This window comes from Galeopterus variegatus, unplaced genomic scaffold, assembly GCF_000696425.1.
Source record: "Galeopterus variegatus unplaced genomic scaffold, G_variegatus-3.0.2 Scaffold1832, whole genome shotgun sequence".
Lineage (NCBI taxonomy): Eukaryota > Metazoa > Chordata > Mammalia > Dermoptera > Cynocephalidae > Galeopterus > Galeopterus variegatus.
Window position 1 is genome coordinate 89,937 of NW_007727943.1, and position 15,965 is coordinate 105,901.

Genomic DNA, 15,965 nt, shown 5'->3' on the forward strand with positions numbered 1-15,965 from the left:
AAGAGCTTTACAATAACACATAAATGGAATTTTTTGTCAACCAAATCTTCTATTGACATGAAATCATGATTTAATGTTTTTTTTTTTTCCCTTTTTGTCTTTTTTACTGACCGGTAACGGGATCGCAACCCTCAGTGTCGCGCCCGTACCGGGGACCGGAAACGGGATCGCAACCCTTGGTGTTGTGCCCGCACTGCGCTCAGCCAGTGAGCGGGAACCGGTCTCCACATGGGATCCGAACCCTCGGCGGAAGCGCCGCCGCGCTCCCAAGCGGCGCACTCTTCAGTGCGCCACCGGGCCGGCCCCATAATTTAATGTTTTATCTTCAGTTTTCATGGTAGCTTTGGCAGTAGCCTCTCATACTCTGGGTAACTGTAACTTTTACAAAGCCTTTTACAAAGTGGAGACTTCAAGTGCATGCATGCCCACCCAGGACTGGATTTTTTTGGGGGGGAAGTCAATACCTACATGCCAGAGCCTCATTTGGAAAGCAAATAAATATGTTGCAAATTGTTTTTTGTGTTTACTGCAAAGTTTGAGTCCTCCTGTGAGAAATACAGCTAGTGACCCATGTCCAGATGGGTTTGAATTGCATTTGGCTCTCCATTCCCACTGAGGCATGGCACCATTTTCCTGTAAATTTCCAAGGCCACCAGGGTGTCACTCTGTGCCCTCTCATCCTGGGGATGGCAGGCAGAATGTGGGATGTGTTTCTTATCACTGCTTCTTAGCTGAGGTTGTTGTAACTTGAGAAGAGTCATAAATCCACCCAGGATCTTACACAAGGTGGAGATGGATAAGTGGAAAGACAGGGCAACTGGCCAGTGATCTGAAGGAACTCAAGGGACAATGGGAAGAGGGGGAACCAATGTCCATAACAGTTAGAGGACACTTAGGGCATGCCCCTGGAATTTTCCTCCATCCCCCCAGGTGAGCAAACATCCTGGAAGCTCTCTGGAGTCCCAACCAACATGGTTCACTTCTCTCCTATCAAGTGGCAGAATTGCTGGACACGTGATCCAGCCTAACGTACTGGGAGAAACCATGGAAACCATTTCTGACCAATCTACAAAAATTCTGGAAGGAAGAAAAGGAGATTCCAATACAGGAGGCCAGGAAATAGTACATAGTCTCTAATAAGATTAATCAAAAAAAATTAATCTCCTAAAAACAGAGCTTTTGGGACACTTCTATCAAGGGGAGGGGTGTGGCTTAAGTAGAGGAAATAGAGGGTAAGAATAAATAAGTTTTCATGGCATGACATGCATCATTTAACACATTTAGAAGTGATCCGGAAAAGGGATGATGCCGTTAAATCTCCAAGTCTGCAGATGTTGCCCTCAGACCTTTTGAGTCACACTCATAATAATCTGGCAAAGATAAATTACAGAAGCATTTTTTATGAGCGTGAGAGCATCAGCCAAGCTGTACAATGGGACAGAGTGGCTTGCAGCAGGTACAAGCTCTCCCAAGGAAAGAGCACCTGAGTCCCTCAGCTCAGCCAGCAGACAGGGTTCTTTAAAGGCTAAGATGCTGGCCATCACAGGGGCTTGGAAACCAAAATAAAATGTCCTGCCAGGCATGATACTGGGGTTGTCACGCGGTACCTGGATTCCATGGGTAGTCCTGGTCCAATGCCTCAAGGTAAACATGGTGGGGCTGGAGGAGGCGACTCAGGGAGTCAAGAGGGTGAGGACAGGTGGGCTCTTAGGATTTTCAGCAGGGAAAAGCTGGAACTGGTTAAATCACAAGGGGTATGGAGAGAACAAACAGGAGATGGCTCACCAAACCGAGACTCTGGGAAGTCCTTGGGTAAAGCTGGGCTCTGTCCTGACTGTGCCCTCACTAGCTGTGCCATTGGGCAGGTCACTTGACCTCTCTAAGCTTCAGGGATCATGAAATCTACTGTGAAGTGCTGTCGCAAGAATGAGACAACATGGGTGCCCAACCCACGGTGAAGCTGCTATGAGGAGTGACTGTGTATGAGGCAGGGCATGCTCGAGACACGTGGCAGGTGAGGCAAACGCACAGAGCTCCCCTGGCCGCCCGCCTGCCCGCCAGCACCGGGCCCTTTGTGCCCTGCTGTCCCACCTTGCCAGTAGACTCAGTGCCCCGCAGGATGCACAGATACACCACGAGCCAGGCCAGGATGAGGCACAGTGCCAGCTCCCACTGCACACCCCCGTTGTCCTGGATGGATGGCGAGATGTTGAGGGTCTTCCTGTACCAGAAGTACTGCGTCGAGGAAGCCTTCTCACACTCCTCGTCGTAGCCTGTGTGGTTCCCGTTCAGGGGGCAGACGGACCATGGCAGTGGATCCTATGGGGTCGGAACCAGCATTACACAGAGAGGTAAAGGCTGAGACCAAAGGTGGAGGTGGTGGAAGGTGGCCCTGATAGGAGAGAAGGGGACTGGTCCCGAGAGGGCAGGCCATGGAGCTCCTGAGGGCAAACAGGGAATTGGAGAGGAGCACAGGGGCACAGGGGAGACATGGTGGGGGTCAGAGTAGGGGCTGTCATCTCAGTGCAATTCTATGTGTGTTCCTCAAGGACTACTGAACTCTGTTGTGGTTCTAAGAGACTGAACGTCAAATGGACAATGGCCAGACCGGCTATGACAATCGAACTCTGACCCACAACCCCTACAGCAACCAGCCCAGGAGCTCAAACCACAGCCTCTGCAGCACTGGCCCAGAATGGTCAGGTCTTGGTCAATGACTGATAGATTCACTATATTTTGCAAACTCAGGACCAACCAAAGAAAGTTAAATATGCTCCCCTAACCAATCACATAGGATGTCACGCTTCTGCTTAGCCTGCCCACAGCTTCCCCATGCTGACACTCTCCCAGCAGGGCTCACCTGAAGCCTTCTCTCTCTTTCCCACTCCCCTGCCTGCCTTGGAATCTCTGCCAAACTCAAGTGATGTTGCTGACTCCTTTGCTACATCAAGCTCTGAATAAATAGCCTCTGCTTGATCTCATTTGGGTGGGCTTTGTTAATTTCCACAAGTCCCTAGCAAGTCCTGCGATGAACAGGACTCAGGTTCTGCCCTCACTAACTGGTGGTGGAGACACATTTCCAGCAATGGATCCTGGGTTCAGAAGCTCAGGCCCCCACAACCTCGCCCTTCTGAGCCAAAGAGAACGTGGTACTGGTGACTTCCTTTAAGCTTGAGTAAAGCTATACCTGCAGCAGTTAGACTCCAGGTCTTTGTAGGTAGAGCCAGTAAGACCCTCTTCTGTTTAAATTAGTTTCAACTGGGTTCTCTGCCACTTATGAACAAAGGAGCCTAAATGGTGCATGTACAAGGACCATGACCAGGGCCAAGTGCTAAACAGAGATACTGAGCTGGGAAGAAGGGGAGGAAAAATTAATTTCGACTTAGGGGTAGGATGTGCCAACACTACTCTGCCAAGACCAGCCCCATGTTGGTCAGTTCTGCATGTATCTGGATTCTATGTGCTCAGATTTCATTAGACAAAAAGACCCCACTAACAAAAACAAGTCTGACCCCTTCCCCCATTAGGCAGGCAGCTGGAGCTTCCAATATTTCACAGGAAACAGAACCGAGGCCCAGTGGCATTACTTGATGTCATGGCTACTCTACCAGTGAGTAGCTGGAGCCCAGGTCTACATGCCTGGACAGTGTGTGGGACCCGTGCACGGGACCCTGGCTCCAGAGCCACCCTCGCTTGCTGGAATGAGGGAGCTGGTTTCTAGCTTTGACCCGGATATTTCCAAAGATGGCCACGAACGATCCTCCCCCCCCACCATGTGACATGCAGTTTCTCCCATCCGGAGGTGGCGCTTCCTGCCCCGCCCTGTGAAGCCGGACTGGCCTGCAACTTGCTGTGACCAGAAGAATGCAGCAAGGAGGTGCTGTGTGTCTTCCGGCCTAGGCCTCCAGAGCCCTTGTAGCTGCCCTTTTCACCCTCCTGGAAAGCAGCTGACATGTGCAGATATTTGAGTTAGACTCCTCAATGGTGAGGCCACACGGAGGGAACTGATGTGCCCAGTGATGGCCAGCACTAAGTTCCAGTCTGGTGAGAGGGGCCCTTGTGGACCTGGAGCCTAGTCAAGCGCCTCAGCTGACATCCCCTTGGGCCACTTGCACAGCCCATGTGAGACTAACCTGGGTCCATTCACTGGGCTATCTGCTGGTGCCAGCCCAGCCCAGCCCGGCTCCCAACCTTGGCTACAAGACTTTCATTGTGGTGAGGGTAGGGGATGCCCAGGCCGCATCCCTAGTGACTGTGATTTCACATGTTTGGGGTGGGGGCTGGGCATCAGATGTTTTAAAGCTCCCCGCAGTGTGCAGGCAGGACAAAGGAGCTTTAGAGTCTATAAGAGCTTCTAAAGGAACAAATTCCCAGTCCATCCTCCCTCACCCTGCTCTGAATCAGCAGGTGAGGACAGGGATCTCTGCATCTGCATTTGTAACAGCTCAGGTGCTCTTGCTGGGAAGGGCCCCAACTGGAGGCTGAAAAACCAGACCTGGAGTAGGATGAACAGGAGCACAGACTCTGAAGCCAGGAGCCGGTGTCCAATCCTACCAGCTACAAGCTACCTGACTCCCCTCTACCTCAGGTACTCAGTACACACAGCCTCATGGAATGGCTGTGATAATTACATGAGTGAATCCTTCTAAAGTGCTGGGACTATGCCTGGTCCAGAGCAAGTATAAGCGAATGTCTGCTGTTGCTATTATCATCATTATTGTGTGGCCACGGAGGAGGGCTCCAAAGCAGAGGGATTGAGAGAGAAGTCCACGGACCTGTACAGGACAGGATGAATGAACATTCGAGTAATTTTCAGTAACCACTCGCCTCCACACTTCTGAGGATTAGAAAAAGGTGCACCTTTCTTGAGATACTTTATTTTACCTTTGGAAGACGGTCAAATTATTATGATTTTGTTAGAACAAGACTTGTTGGTTCTACCTTTGGAAACTTGTCTTAATAAGTAGACAAACCTATAATGCCTAGCAAACCTTTAGTTGGGGGCTGCCATTGTGCAGTGCACAACCTGCCTAACCATACATGGCAGGCCTGCACAGAAGAGGGGAAACAGTCCCCAGGCTTTAGAGGAGCTGTCCAGTTTCCACCCAGAAGACTGGGGAGAGGCAGAGTTATAGCCAGTCTTCATGGAACTCTAGGTTGAGCAAGGGAGAGGATGAAGGGCTGCATCTAAGTTCAGGGCACAGAGTCCTTCCTGTCAGGGATGTGTGCAAGAGGGCAACCTGGATGGGGCTTGTTGGGAAGCCAGAGTGGGGTATGGATGTAGCACATTGCTAGTGTCGATGCCAAGTCAACATTATTGGAGTCATTCACCAAGTGTTCTTTAGGGCCACAAAGATTCGAGGTTATGCCCAGGTACTCCAGAGGCCCACAAATTGGGGTCAGTCAGTCTATGGCCAGGCCTGCCTCGCTTTAGGACCTCGGGGACAGGTGTGTCCCATGCAGGCCTGGCTTGGTGGCAAAGGGTAGGGCATTGGCCTCATTATCCCATCTCCTCCTCCTCTTTTCCTGTCTGGGAAGAGGCCAAGATGGTGGCTCCTGGAAGGCAAATGGGTACAGTGGGGAGTGGGGTCCCTGAGAGCAAAAGGACAGGGGCTGACGAAAAGAAATGAACATGGTTAGTGGAGAGGACAGTTCCCTTCGCCATGGACACAAAAGCCAGCTCTTGGTGTGAGATGGGGCTCTCTCTTCCCTGCAAATTCCAGCCCCTTCCACATTTTCTACAATGAATGTCAACTATAGTTATAATCAGAAAAATACTGTTTCAAATGTTTCTCTTTAACAATAACCTTACTGTGTTACAGAGTGACAACAGTCCTTCTACAACAACTTTGGGGTCTACAGGAAAAAGAAAAGGCTAAGCTTGAAGTCAGAAACCTGGAAGGACAAGTGACCATGGCAGGAAGGGGAGGAGATGGGGGCGGCGGAGGAAAGGCCTTTGCTGTCTTGCAGCGTTGGTGGAATCTTTCCCATCAGTCCTCTCTACAGATTTTCTCCTGGGCCCGCTATGCAGTGGTACTTAATGTTTTGGGGGTCATATCCTTTGAGAGAACCCAATGAACACCGTGGACCTGCTTGCCAGAAACATGCTCACACACGCGCGTGCACACAGACCCTCAATACGCCTGCACAACCTGGCTTACAGTGTAAGGGTCTGTGGATCCCAGATTCAGAAGTCCTCTGCTCAGTCTGGGGCATGCTGCTTCCCTCCAGCCCTTTGCACCACTTGCTGGCTCCCCCTGAAATTGTCACCCTTTCCCCCAGGTGGGTGGCCCTGCCTTCCTCTCCCTTTCTCCTGCTCCTACTCTGGCGCAGGCTCCAGCTCACCTGGAAGGACTGAAAGAGGTACCAGAAGGCCCAGGTGTTGATGACGTTGTAGTACACGGTGAGGAAGAAGGAGACCACCATGCTGGCCACGCCTGCGAGGGACAGAGGGCAGTGCTGAGGACGGCCCCTCCCCACTGCACCTGGACCAGGCAGCGGTGGCCCCATCCAGTGCGGCCCAGGACATGCCTGCAGGGACTGCCCAGGGACAGCAAAACCTCCCTTCACTGGGCTTTTGTGAGTGTTAAATGTGACCAGGCACCTTGAGCTCTTCCTAAGGGTTGTTTCTTTCCCCCCACCTCTCTCCTCATCTTCTGGGACATGAGGCTGATGACATTTTTCTGAGATCTAAGTGCCAGGTACTGTGCTAAAAACTTTCTGTGCCTTTCGTCCTCACAAGAGTATTATCCCCATTTCACAGAGGAGAAAATAGAGCCATGGGGCTTGTCCAAGACTGCCCAGCCGGTAAGTGTCAGAACTAGGATTCCAACCCCACATGGCAAGCACTTGGTCTCTGCCTCACTCCAACCTTGTGCCGGATATGACAGGAGTGAGGTTGAGTCACCTGGTCCACTCCCTGACCTGTGGTGACAGGGAGCAGGGGTGTGAGCAGAGGTGTGGGGAGTAGAGGGCATGGGGCTGCCCCTGATCTGGGCAGGTGGGTGAGGGGTCCAGGGCAGGCCTGGGAGCAGAGAGGGCTGGCCGCCAGTGGTGCTCTGGAGCCGGCCCACACTGCCCTCAAGAGTCCACCTCTTCCCAGTCCCACATGCTGAGACGTCCTGTTAGTAGCTTGAAATTAACCATAGTGTGGGGTATTTAGAGCACAGGTGTTAGCAAATGCTACAACCCAGGGCTTCCCCTACCCCACCCCACTCTGAGAGATTGGGGTAAACATTTACCAGCACCCCCTGGTTGGCACGAACATCTGGTATCTTTCTTGTTACACAGCAAATGCTGCCTCTGAGAAGCCCTCTGCGATTGCTTACTCAGGCAGATTGTAAAAACCACATACTTCCCTGTTAACAATTAACCAATTAATAGCTGTTCAAGATGAGGAGGCAGTTTGGGTTTGGAGATGATTTGTGAGGCCCTGGGACCCATTTCTTCTGCATGTGAGACTAGGTCATGTTCAAGCTTACACCCTCCTTGCTCTGCTTTCCTGCCTGCCTTCCTTTCAGGGGCGGGAGGGGTGAGCAGAACAGGCCACAGCCACTGCTGGTCAGTGTTCTTGGGAGGGTTGTACAGGGCAGGTGAGCAACGTCCAGGAGGTGCTCCGGGACCCCAGCTCGAGGTAACACAGCAGAGGCACGATATGAAGCAGCGCCCTCTGCTGTCCACATGAGCCTCCGCTTCCGCACACTGGAGGGATTCATGGCACCTGCCGCCTCTCAGTGGTGCGGCGAAGATGAAATGAGCTCAAGCACATATGGCGCATAGGCTAGCAGCCCCCACACAGCAGATGCTTACCAAAAGAGAGCCGTGAATGAGCAGGGAGCAGTTACGTGAGTTCCCAGAAGGGCTGTTATCTAGGACTTTGAGTACAGCTCCCACATCAGGCAGCTATTTCCCTCGCTCACATGACCACGCTGAGGCCCAGGAGAGAAGCAATGCGGTATCCATCCCCAGGGTGTGCAGCCTCCAGATCTCACTGCCTGCGGGTAAGAAACCCAGCCCCTCCCAACCATGATCTATGGCTCCCCGTCCTGGGCCATCCATCCACCCCAGTCAAGGGCTCTCTCTTGGGCCTTATGCTTGCCCCGAGACCCAGCAGCTTTGTTGATGGTTCCCACCCTGACCCCTATGCTGCCCAGGATCAGTACAGGGTCTGTGGGCAGGACAGACCTGGAGAGGGCCCCACGTACCGACACCACTGAGGTAGGGGCTGACAGTCCTCCAGGCGCCGATGCTGCCCTGCCGCATACGCTGCCCCACTGCCAGTTCCAGGTACAGGAGCGGCATTCCCTCCACGAACAGCATGATGAGGTAGGGGACCAGGAAACTACCTGTGGGTGTCCAGAGCTGAGAGCAGGGCCATCATCAATGGCCCACCCAACCTCTGTGCAAACGACCATCCATCACTCCTCCTGTCTTCCCACTTAGCCTCCATCTCCTGCCTGCACATCTCTCACCTTTCCATGCACCCACCTGTCACTCCTCTCATCCATTTGTCTACCATCCATCCATCCATCCATCCATCCATCCATCCATCCATCCATCCATCCATCCATCCTTCCATCCTTCCTTCCTTCTTTCCTTCCTTCCTCCCATCCATCCATCCTTCTATCCGTTTATCTTTCTACTCAACCATGTCTGTCTGTTTGTCCATCCATCCCTGGATGACATGCAGCCACATCAGTTGTTGAAATCTTTATATGCTTCCGCCCTGGGTGGTAAACTGCTCATGTCCCAAGCTTCTTGAATGCCTTCCTCAATGCCTCCACTGCCCCAGGCCCTCTGTCAGAACCTCCATTCCATCTTCTATTTCAGCAACTAATTAATGGTTGATCAGAACCAGGACCACTGAGTTGTTAAGTACGTTGGAACTTAACTCACCCCTGAATCCATCCCTCAGCTGTTCCCCTCCAGGCACCTTCTTTGGTCTTTGCACATACCCCTGATGATGCCCCAGAGGAGTCAGTGTATGAAACAGCCATTTGCCAGGCACTTACTCTGGGCCAGGCCTTGAGCTGGCTGTGGGATGGGAGAGTAGCAACCCTGCCCCCTGCCCTTGAGGGGTCACCTGTGCAGAGGAATTTCAGCTGCCCCATAATTGTCTAGGGCCGCACAGTGTTCCTGCAGGCCTGGGATCAGAGATGAGTCAGGGGCTTGGTGTGGGGAGGCAAGAAGGTCCCCAATAGACAGAGCTCCAGGCCATCCCCTTTCACAGAGCATCTCTATGTGTATCTGTTTATATAGGAGCCTGCAGGCAGAAATTTCACTTTTAAAAAGGGTCCTGTGACTAATAAAAATTTCAAACCCACTGATTCCCAAGGAACCATCTGCAGACAAGTGCCCTTGGTGATGGTAGGGAGGCAGGGAGTGTGACCAGAGCTACAGAAGCCCTCCCCACTGCCAGACACACAGACAGAGGCAGGCAGCCTATGGCAGGGCCACCTGCCCCACTACATCTGCCCCACAGACGGCTGACCCACTGCTCTCCTGCTGGTCACCCCCGCCCCCAGCAGCCCCTCAGCCGTTCCTCCCTCAGTTTGTGGCTCCTTGGCAGTGGACTTGAAAAAGGTCCAGTGGGAGAGGAGAGCAGGACTTCTGATTAAAATAAAACCCAGATACTACAGCTGTAGGGATTAAGGGCTGGTTACAGAGAGAACTGGTTCTCAGGTCTTAAGGTAAACAACAAACTATACATGATTAAATAACATTTAAGATTTAGTAAAATGCCTTTGTTGTAATACATGCTGTCCTATAGCCCACTTTTCTCCCCCAATGCTATGTCACAAGCACTCTCCCAATCACACATGACCTTTGCATCACCCCTTCAATAGCTGCATAACAATCCATTCTGAACGTGAGCCCAGAAGGCATTTAATTGATCGCTGGACACTCAGGTTGTTTCTAGTTTTATGCCATCGCAAACAAAGCTGTGGGACAAAGCCTGGTCCACTTGCTTGGTTATTTCCTCAGGAAACAAATCCCAGAAGTAGAACGGCTGGGAGAAGGACCAAGCAGAGCCCCTGTGGCCACAGCACAGAGAGAAAGGCAGGAGCCTGTGCACAGAGAGTCCCATGTCACCCGGCTTGGCACGCCCAGCCTTGTCCTTCTGCTCATGTCGGGGCCTAGAACTGACCCTGCCCTCTCATATCTGGACTCTGCTGTGAAGATTCCTCTGCGCCACGCTCCCCTCCTGCCCTGCAGAAACCTGTTTCAGCACTTTGCCAGATTCCCCTCAATATCAAAGGAGTCTCAGAGGCCATCAGTGGCTCCCACCCATGACATACCTGACAATAAAGGTCGTGTTCACACAACCTGCCCGGGGAGCAACATCCAAACCCTCAGTGGTTATAAGATAATCTCATTTTCATCCAAGATGTTAAACAGTAACCACACAAGGCCTGGCAAGGTCCACAGACAGCTTGTCTCTTTGACAGGGCCCGCCTGCCTGCCCAGTGCCCGCCTGCCTGTCCAGTGCCCGTGGGTAGGGTGGAAACCTAGGCCTGGTGCCAAGATGGGGATATGGGGCCCTTCAGTGCTGCCCATCAATAACGCCTGTCACTCTTTCCCCAACCATTCAAATAAACACACAATCCAGGGGAATTTGCTCTGTAATTATTTTTTCAACAAATGATACTAGATCAATTGAACATCCATATGCAGAAAAAATGAACTTCAACCCATACCTCACATTTTATACCAAAAAAAAAAAAAATCTCAAAATGGACCATAGACCTATATGTACAACCCAAAGTTACAAAACTTATAGAAGAAAACATAAGAGAAAATCTCTATGACCTTGGGTTAGGTAAAGATTTCTTAGATACAACACCAAAAGCTTATCCGTGGAAGAAAATATTGATAAATTGGACTTCATTAAAAACTTCTGCTCTGTGAAAGCCACTGTTAAGAGAATAAAAAGACAAACTACAGACTGGGAGAAAATATTTGCAAATCGCATATCTGAGAAAGACAGTATCAAGAATACATAATTCTCAAAACGATAACATGAAAACAAAGAACATATTCAAAAAACGTACAAAAAATTTGAACATTTTACAAAAGAATATATATGAATGACAAATTAGCCCATGAAAAGATTTTCAACATCAGTGTTCATCAGGAAAATGCAAATTCAAACCTCAATGAGATGCCGGCACACACCTATTAGAATGGCCGAAATGAAAAATACTGGCAATACCAAGGGCTGGGGAGGATCTGGAAAAATCCCATATGTTGCTGGGGGGATTTAAAATGGTGCAGCTGCTTTGGAAAGCAGTTTTACGATTTCTTTTTTTTTTAAAAGATGACCGGTAAGGGGATCTCAACCCTTGGCTTGGCCCCCCCCCCCCCCCCCCCCCCCCCCCCCCCCCCCCCCCCCCAGCCAGTGAGCTAACCGGCCATCCCTATATGGGATCCGAACCCGTGGCCTTGGTGTTATCAGCACCTCACTCTACCGAGTGAGCCACGGGCCGGCCCTACAATTTCTTATAAAGTTAAGCGTACACTTAATGTATGACCAAGCAATTATATTCCTAGGTACAGTTGAAATAAACTTATGTTTATATATAAATAAAAAAACTTTCACATAGAAACCTATTCATAAATGTTTATATCAGCTCTATCCATAGTTGCCAAAAAGTGGAAACAACCTAATTGTCCTTCACTGGGTGAATGAATAACCGGACCCTGCTACATCACACAATGGAATACTACTCAGCCAATAAAAAGGAGCAAACTACTGACACTCTCAACAATGTGGATGAATCTCAAAATCATTATGCTAAGTGAAAGATGGTGGATTCGAAAGGCTACACACTGTATGATTCCATTCATATTACATTCTGGAAAGGCAAAACTATAGGAATAGAAAACAGATCTGTGGTGGCTGGGGGCAGGGCAGTGGGGAGGGATTGACTACAAAGGGCAAGATTGTTGCAGTAATGATACAACTGCATGCATGTGTCAAAACTCACAGAACTGTATACCCAAAAAAGTTAATTTTTCTGCATACTAATATATCTCAATAAAAGAAAAAATTTGTTTTGCAATCAGTTTGAAAACAGGTTTACTAACCAACCCTCTTCCAACTGGACTGCTCCCCATGCTTGTCTGAGGCAAAAATTCTGGTGCTGGCTCTGTGCAAGGAGACCCTGGCATCACAGAGAGGCAGACAGGCCTGCAAAGGGGTGCATTTGTTCCTGTGAATCCTGATGGGGCACGTGCGGTACATCACATCGGCCACACATTCTTCACTGCTCCTCCCACGAAGAGGTGGCATCTATTTCCCACCCTGTGAATCTGGGCTGGCCTTGGGACTTGCTTTCTCCAATAGAATGCGGCAAAAAGGCTGCCACGTGGTGCCTAGGGCCCAGGCCTCAGGGTGCCCTGCAGCTTCGCCTTCGTCCTCCTGGAGCGTGGCCCTGAGACTGCCGTGTGCACATCCGGTCCAAGCTCCAGAGGACGAGGCCATGGGGAGGACCGCCTGGGCCCAGCCAACTCTGCCAGCTGCCAGGCGTGTGAGGGACCTTCAGTCACGTGAGCAAGACCAGAGGCAGCAGAGGAATTGCAACCCACAGAACTGTGAGAAATCATTACTGTTGTTTGAAGCTTTAAGCCACTACTTTTTCTTTGTACCTCTCAATACTCCAGTATGTATTTCCAGAAAACAAGGGCATGCAATTAGCAAAATCAGGAAATTAACACTGATAAAGTACTATTATTTTACCTGTGGACTTTTTGAATTTTTACTAATTGTCCCATTGATGTCCTTTTTCTGGTTTAGGATCGAGCTGACAATCACACATGACCTCTAGTTGTCATGTTTCTTTAGTCTCCTTTATTCTGATACAGCTCCTTAGACTTTTTTTGTCCTTAATGACCTTGATACTTTGGAAGAGTACCAGCCAATGATTTCGTGGAATGTCCCTCAGTTTGAGTTTTGGCAGAAACACTAAAGTGATTTTGTGTCCTTGTTCAGAGGCACAAGATGTCAATTTGTCCCATTCTTGGCGATGTTAACTTTGCTCCCTTGGTTAAGGTGGTGTCTGTAAGTTTCTCTGCTGAAAGTTACTATTTCCCCTTTGAAATGAAGGAGTGTCTTGTAGGAGATATTTTGAGACTAGGCAACTATCCTATTTCTCATCCTACTTTTGCCCACTAGTTTTAGCATCCATTGATTATTCTTGCCTGAAACAATTATTACCGCGTTGGTTGCCAAATGGCGATTTTCTAATTCCATCATTCCTTCTAAATTCTGAAGTTTTCCAGAGGGTCGTCATGCAGACGCAGATAACTGAGGCACTCATTGAGGCCTGTGTTAATATTCCCGCTGCGGGTAAGTCTGCGTTACCCTGGGTCAGTGGGATGCTGCAGTCACAGAATCACTGAGAAGATGCAAAGCCAGCCCTCGGCCTGGTTAATTCTAACCATCACCACCTCCCGGCATCCCGTCACATCTCCACAGCACTCTCCTCCGTGCTGGTCTTGCGCTCACCCTGCAGTTGCTCCCCGCGGTTTATCCTCTGACCATGTCATGCTCTGCCTCCCCCACCCCTCACCCTCCCACCTGGGCAGACCCTCTGGCTTCTCCCTACACCTGGAATCAAATCCACATGTCCCCCGGCCTCTGGGGCCGTGGGGAACAGGCTCCTGCCCTCCTCTCAAAGCTGCTCGCCCCCACACTGCAGTCGCACTGCCCTTCCCACACTAGTCCCGTCTCAGCACCTTCTCCTGCACTGTCCCCTTTGCCCAGCATGCTTTCTCCCTTCTTTCAGTTTCCTGCCCAGACATGGCTTCCTTGGAGTAGCCTTCCCTGTCTGCCCTCACTAAAAGAGCCCTGGACCCCTCTAACACCTTAGCTGCTGGACTTGCCTTCGGAGCCTGCCCAGACATGGCTTCCTTGGAGTAGCCTTCCCTGTTTGCCCTCACTAAAAGAGCCCTGGACCCCTCTAACACCTTAGCTGCTGGACTTGCCTTCGGAGCAGTTAGTTACCTGTGGAACAGTGCTAGAATTTGGTTTGTTTATCTGGTGCCTGTTTCTCCACCAGCACAAAGCTCTTGCTCCCTGCTCTGCTGAGGGCAGCACTGGGCAGGGAGCTGGAGCCCAGCGAGTGTTTGTTCTGCCTGGCTCAGAGATGATCTTTAGCTCCCAGCAAAGAGCCTGGCAGAGTAGGTGTTCAATAAATGTTTTTTGAATGACTGACTGACGGTAAATGGTTCTACAGTGATGGTTCTTCTGGGGTAAACAGGTCATGAGGTTATTACCAGGGAGAGATGATGGAAAGGTCTGGTAAATTTCATCATGTTGCTAAAAACAGTGGGTTTTTAAAAAAAATTCACGTAAAACTACTTACAATTCTGACTTTACTTTGTGTCTGTATTAGGTAAGATGTACATTGGGCAAGTCTGCATTGTCCTACACCTCCCTCAGAAAGGAGGAGCAATCAGAAACAAGCATTTGGACCTGTGAATGTACACTGTAGATCAAAGTAAAAGGACCACTTCAAGGCATCAGAGCAAATGTCTTCCTCTGAAATAGATTTTCTCTGAGAAACAGAAGAAAGTTGTACAAAATTTCCAGAACAGTCTAAGAGTCAAGAGAACACTGTGTTTAAGGAATAGCATCAGACAATAATAAAGAAGACCAACTAAGAAGAAAAAATATGACGGTTGAATTTAAAGCCCAGTGGAGGCAATAATATAGTAAAAATCACAATGTTAAGAAATTATTCCACAGCCCAGAGGAAAAGGATAAAGAGATGAAAATGATAAGAGAAGAGACACAGACAGAAAGCTCAGCATTTACTCCATCCCTAGAACCGAGGGGCTGAGAACACTGCAGACACGACAGCTGGAACATGCACAGCAACGCTTCTACAAGGCACCTTCCTGGCGCGTGTGTTGGAAGGGTTCACTACTGCTAGCTAAAATTGAGGAAAACATATGTAATACCTAGATATATAGCCAGCGAATTTTTTCGAAGTTATAAGATTCATAGAATACTGTATCAACTTATATAATATTTTAGGTATCCAGGATACCTAAGAACTAATAAAAAATCAAATTGGCTGCAGAGTTCTCCTTACAGAAAGGAAAATCTGAAAACAATACAAAAGCATCTGTAGAATAAATGAATAAAAAAGATTGTAGACCCTTTACATGGCTACAAAGGAAAGATATTCTCAGACATGCTCAGAAAATGAACTACCTATTTACTATTCCTTGCTGATGAAAAAATTACTTGCTGAGGAACTGCAGCCAGTGTTGGATCAAAATAACGAATTCAAATGTGGAGTTGTGTTATAAAAGAACTAACTAGTGGTAAACAAGTAAAACAGAATTAAGTCTAAAAATAACACTGTTCATATCATTGTAAAATAATACAAATGACAAATATAATTCTTGAATGAGAAGAAAAATAATATGTATAGTAAAATAGTCATCATCATGTGTCCAAAATCCCAGATTATATCACCAATAATTGTTAAGCAGAATGGGGGTGAGCAAAGAACCAAGATGTATAAGTATGCTAAATTTTTCAACTTTCATAGGATGAAATCAATAGGGAACATTTTGTTCTTGACACTGATAGAGACAATGTGTACTTTTTCCCAAAACTTTAAGTTAACTACTAGTAGAATAAAAGTAGGACTTATAACTTCTAAATCACTCACGTTGTACATTTCTGTATTTTCCAGAATTTCTACCATGAACACTTCCTTCTCTTCACTCATCCCCTTCCATCTTGGCTTTCTCCCAAAAGTTTCCCATTTGGAGTCAAACCCAGTCAACTCTTGGAAACAAAGACATAGGTGAGAAAAATTAAAGTCATCCTTATGCTTCCTAACCCCCCTGGGTCTAAAGTGTCTAAAATTCCTCTGCTGCCTGTTCCCTCCTCTCCTTGCCCACCCCCTCTGGAGCATCAACGATTCACCAGCCACACATCCCCTCCG

General features: G+C 49.1%; 1 protein-coding gene across 1 annotated transcript in view; it reads right to left on the reverse strand.

The window, feature by feature from the left end:
* The window catches only part of SLC6A20 (solute carrier family 6 (proline IMINO transporter), member 20), a 23,389-nt gene extending 15,050 nt beyond the window's left edge, over nucleotides 1-8,339 (reverse strand). The window contains exons 1-3 of the mRNA XM_008579207.1: nucleotides 8,205-8,339; nucleotides 6,346-6,437; nucleotides 2,092-2,319 (exon numbers count right to left, since the gene is read on the reverse strand). Coding sequence (XP_008577429.1) covers nucleotides 2,092-2,319; nucleotides 6,346-6,437; nucleotides 8,205-8,319 — 435 coding nt within the window. The 5' untranslated portion in view covers nucleotides 8,320-8,339. The remainder of the gene's footprint in view (nucleotides 1-2,091; nucleotides 2,320-6,345; nucleotides 6,438-8,204) is intronic.
* Nucleotides 8,340-15,965: the final 7,626 nt, after the last annotated feature.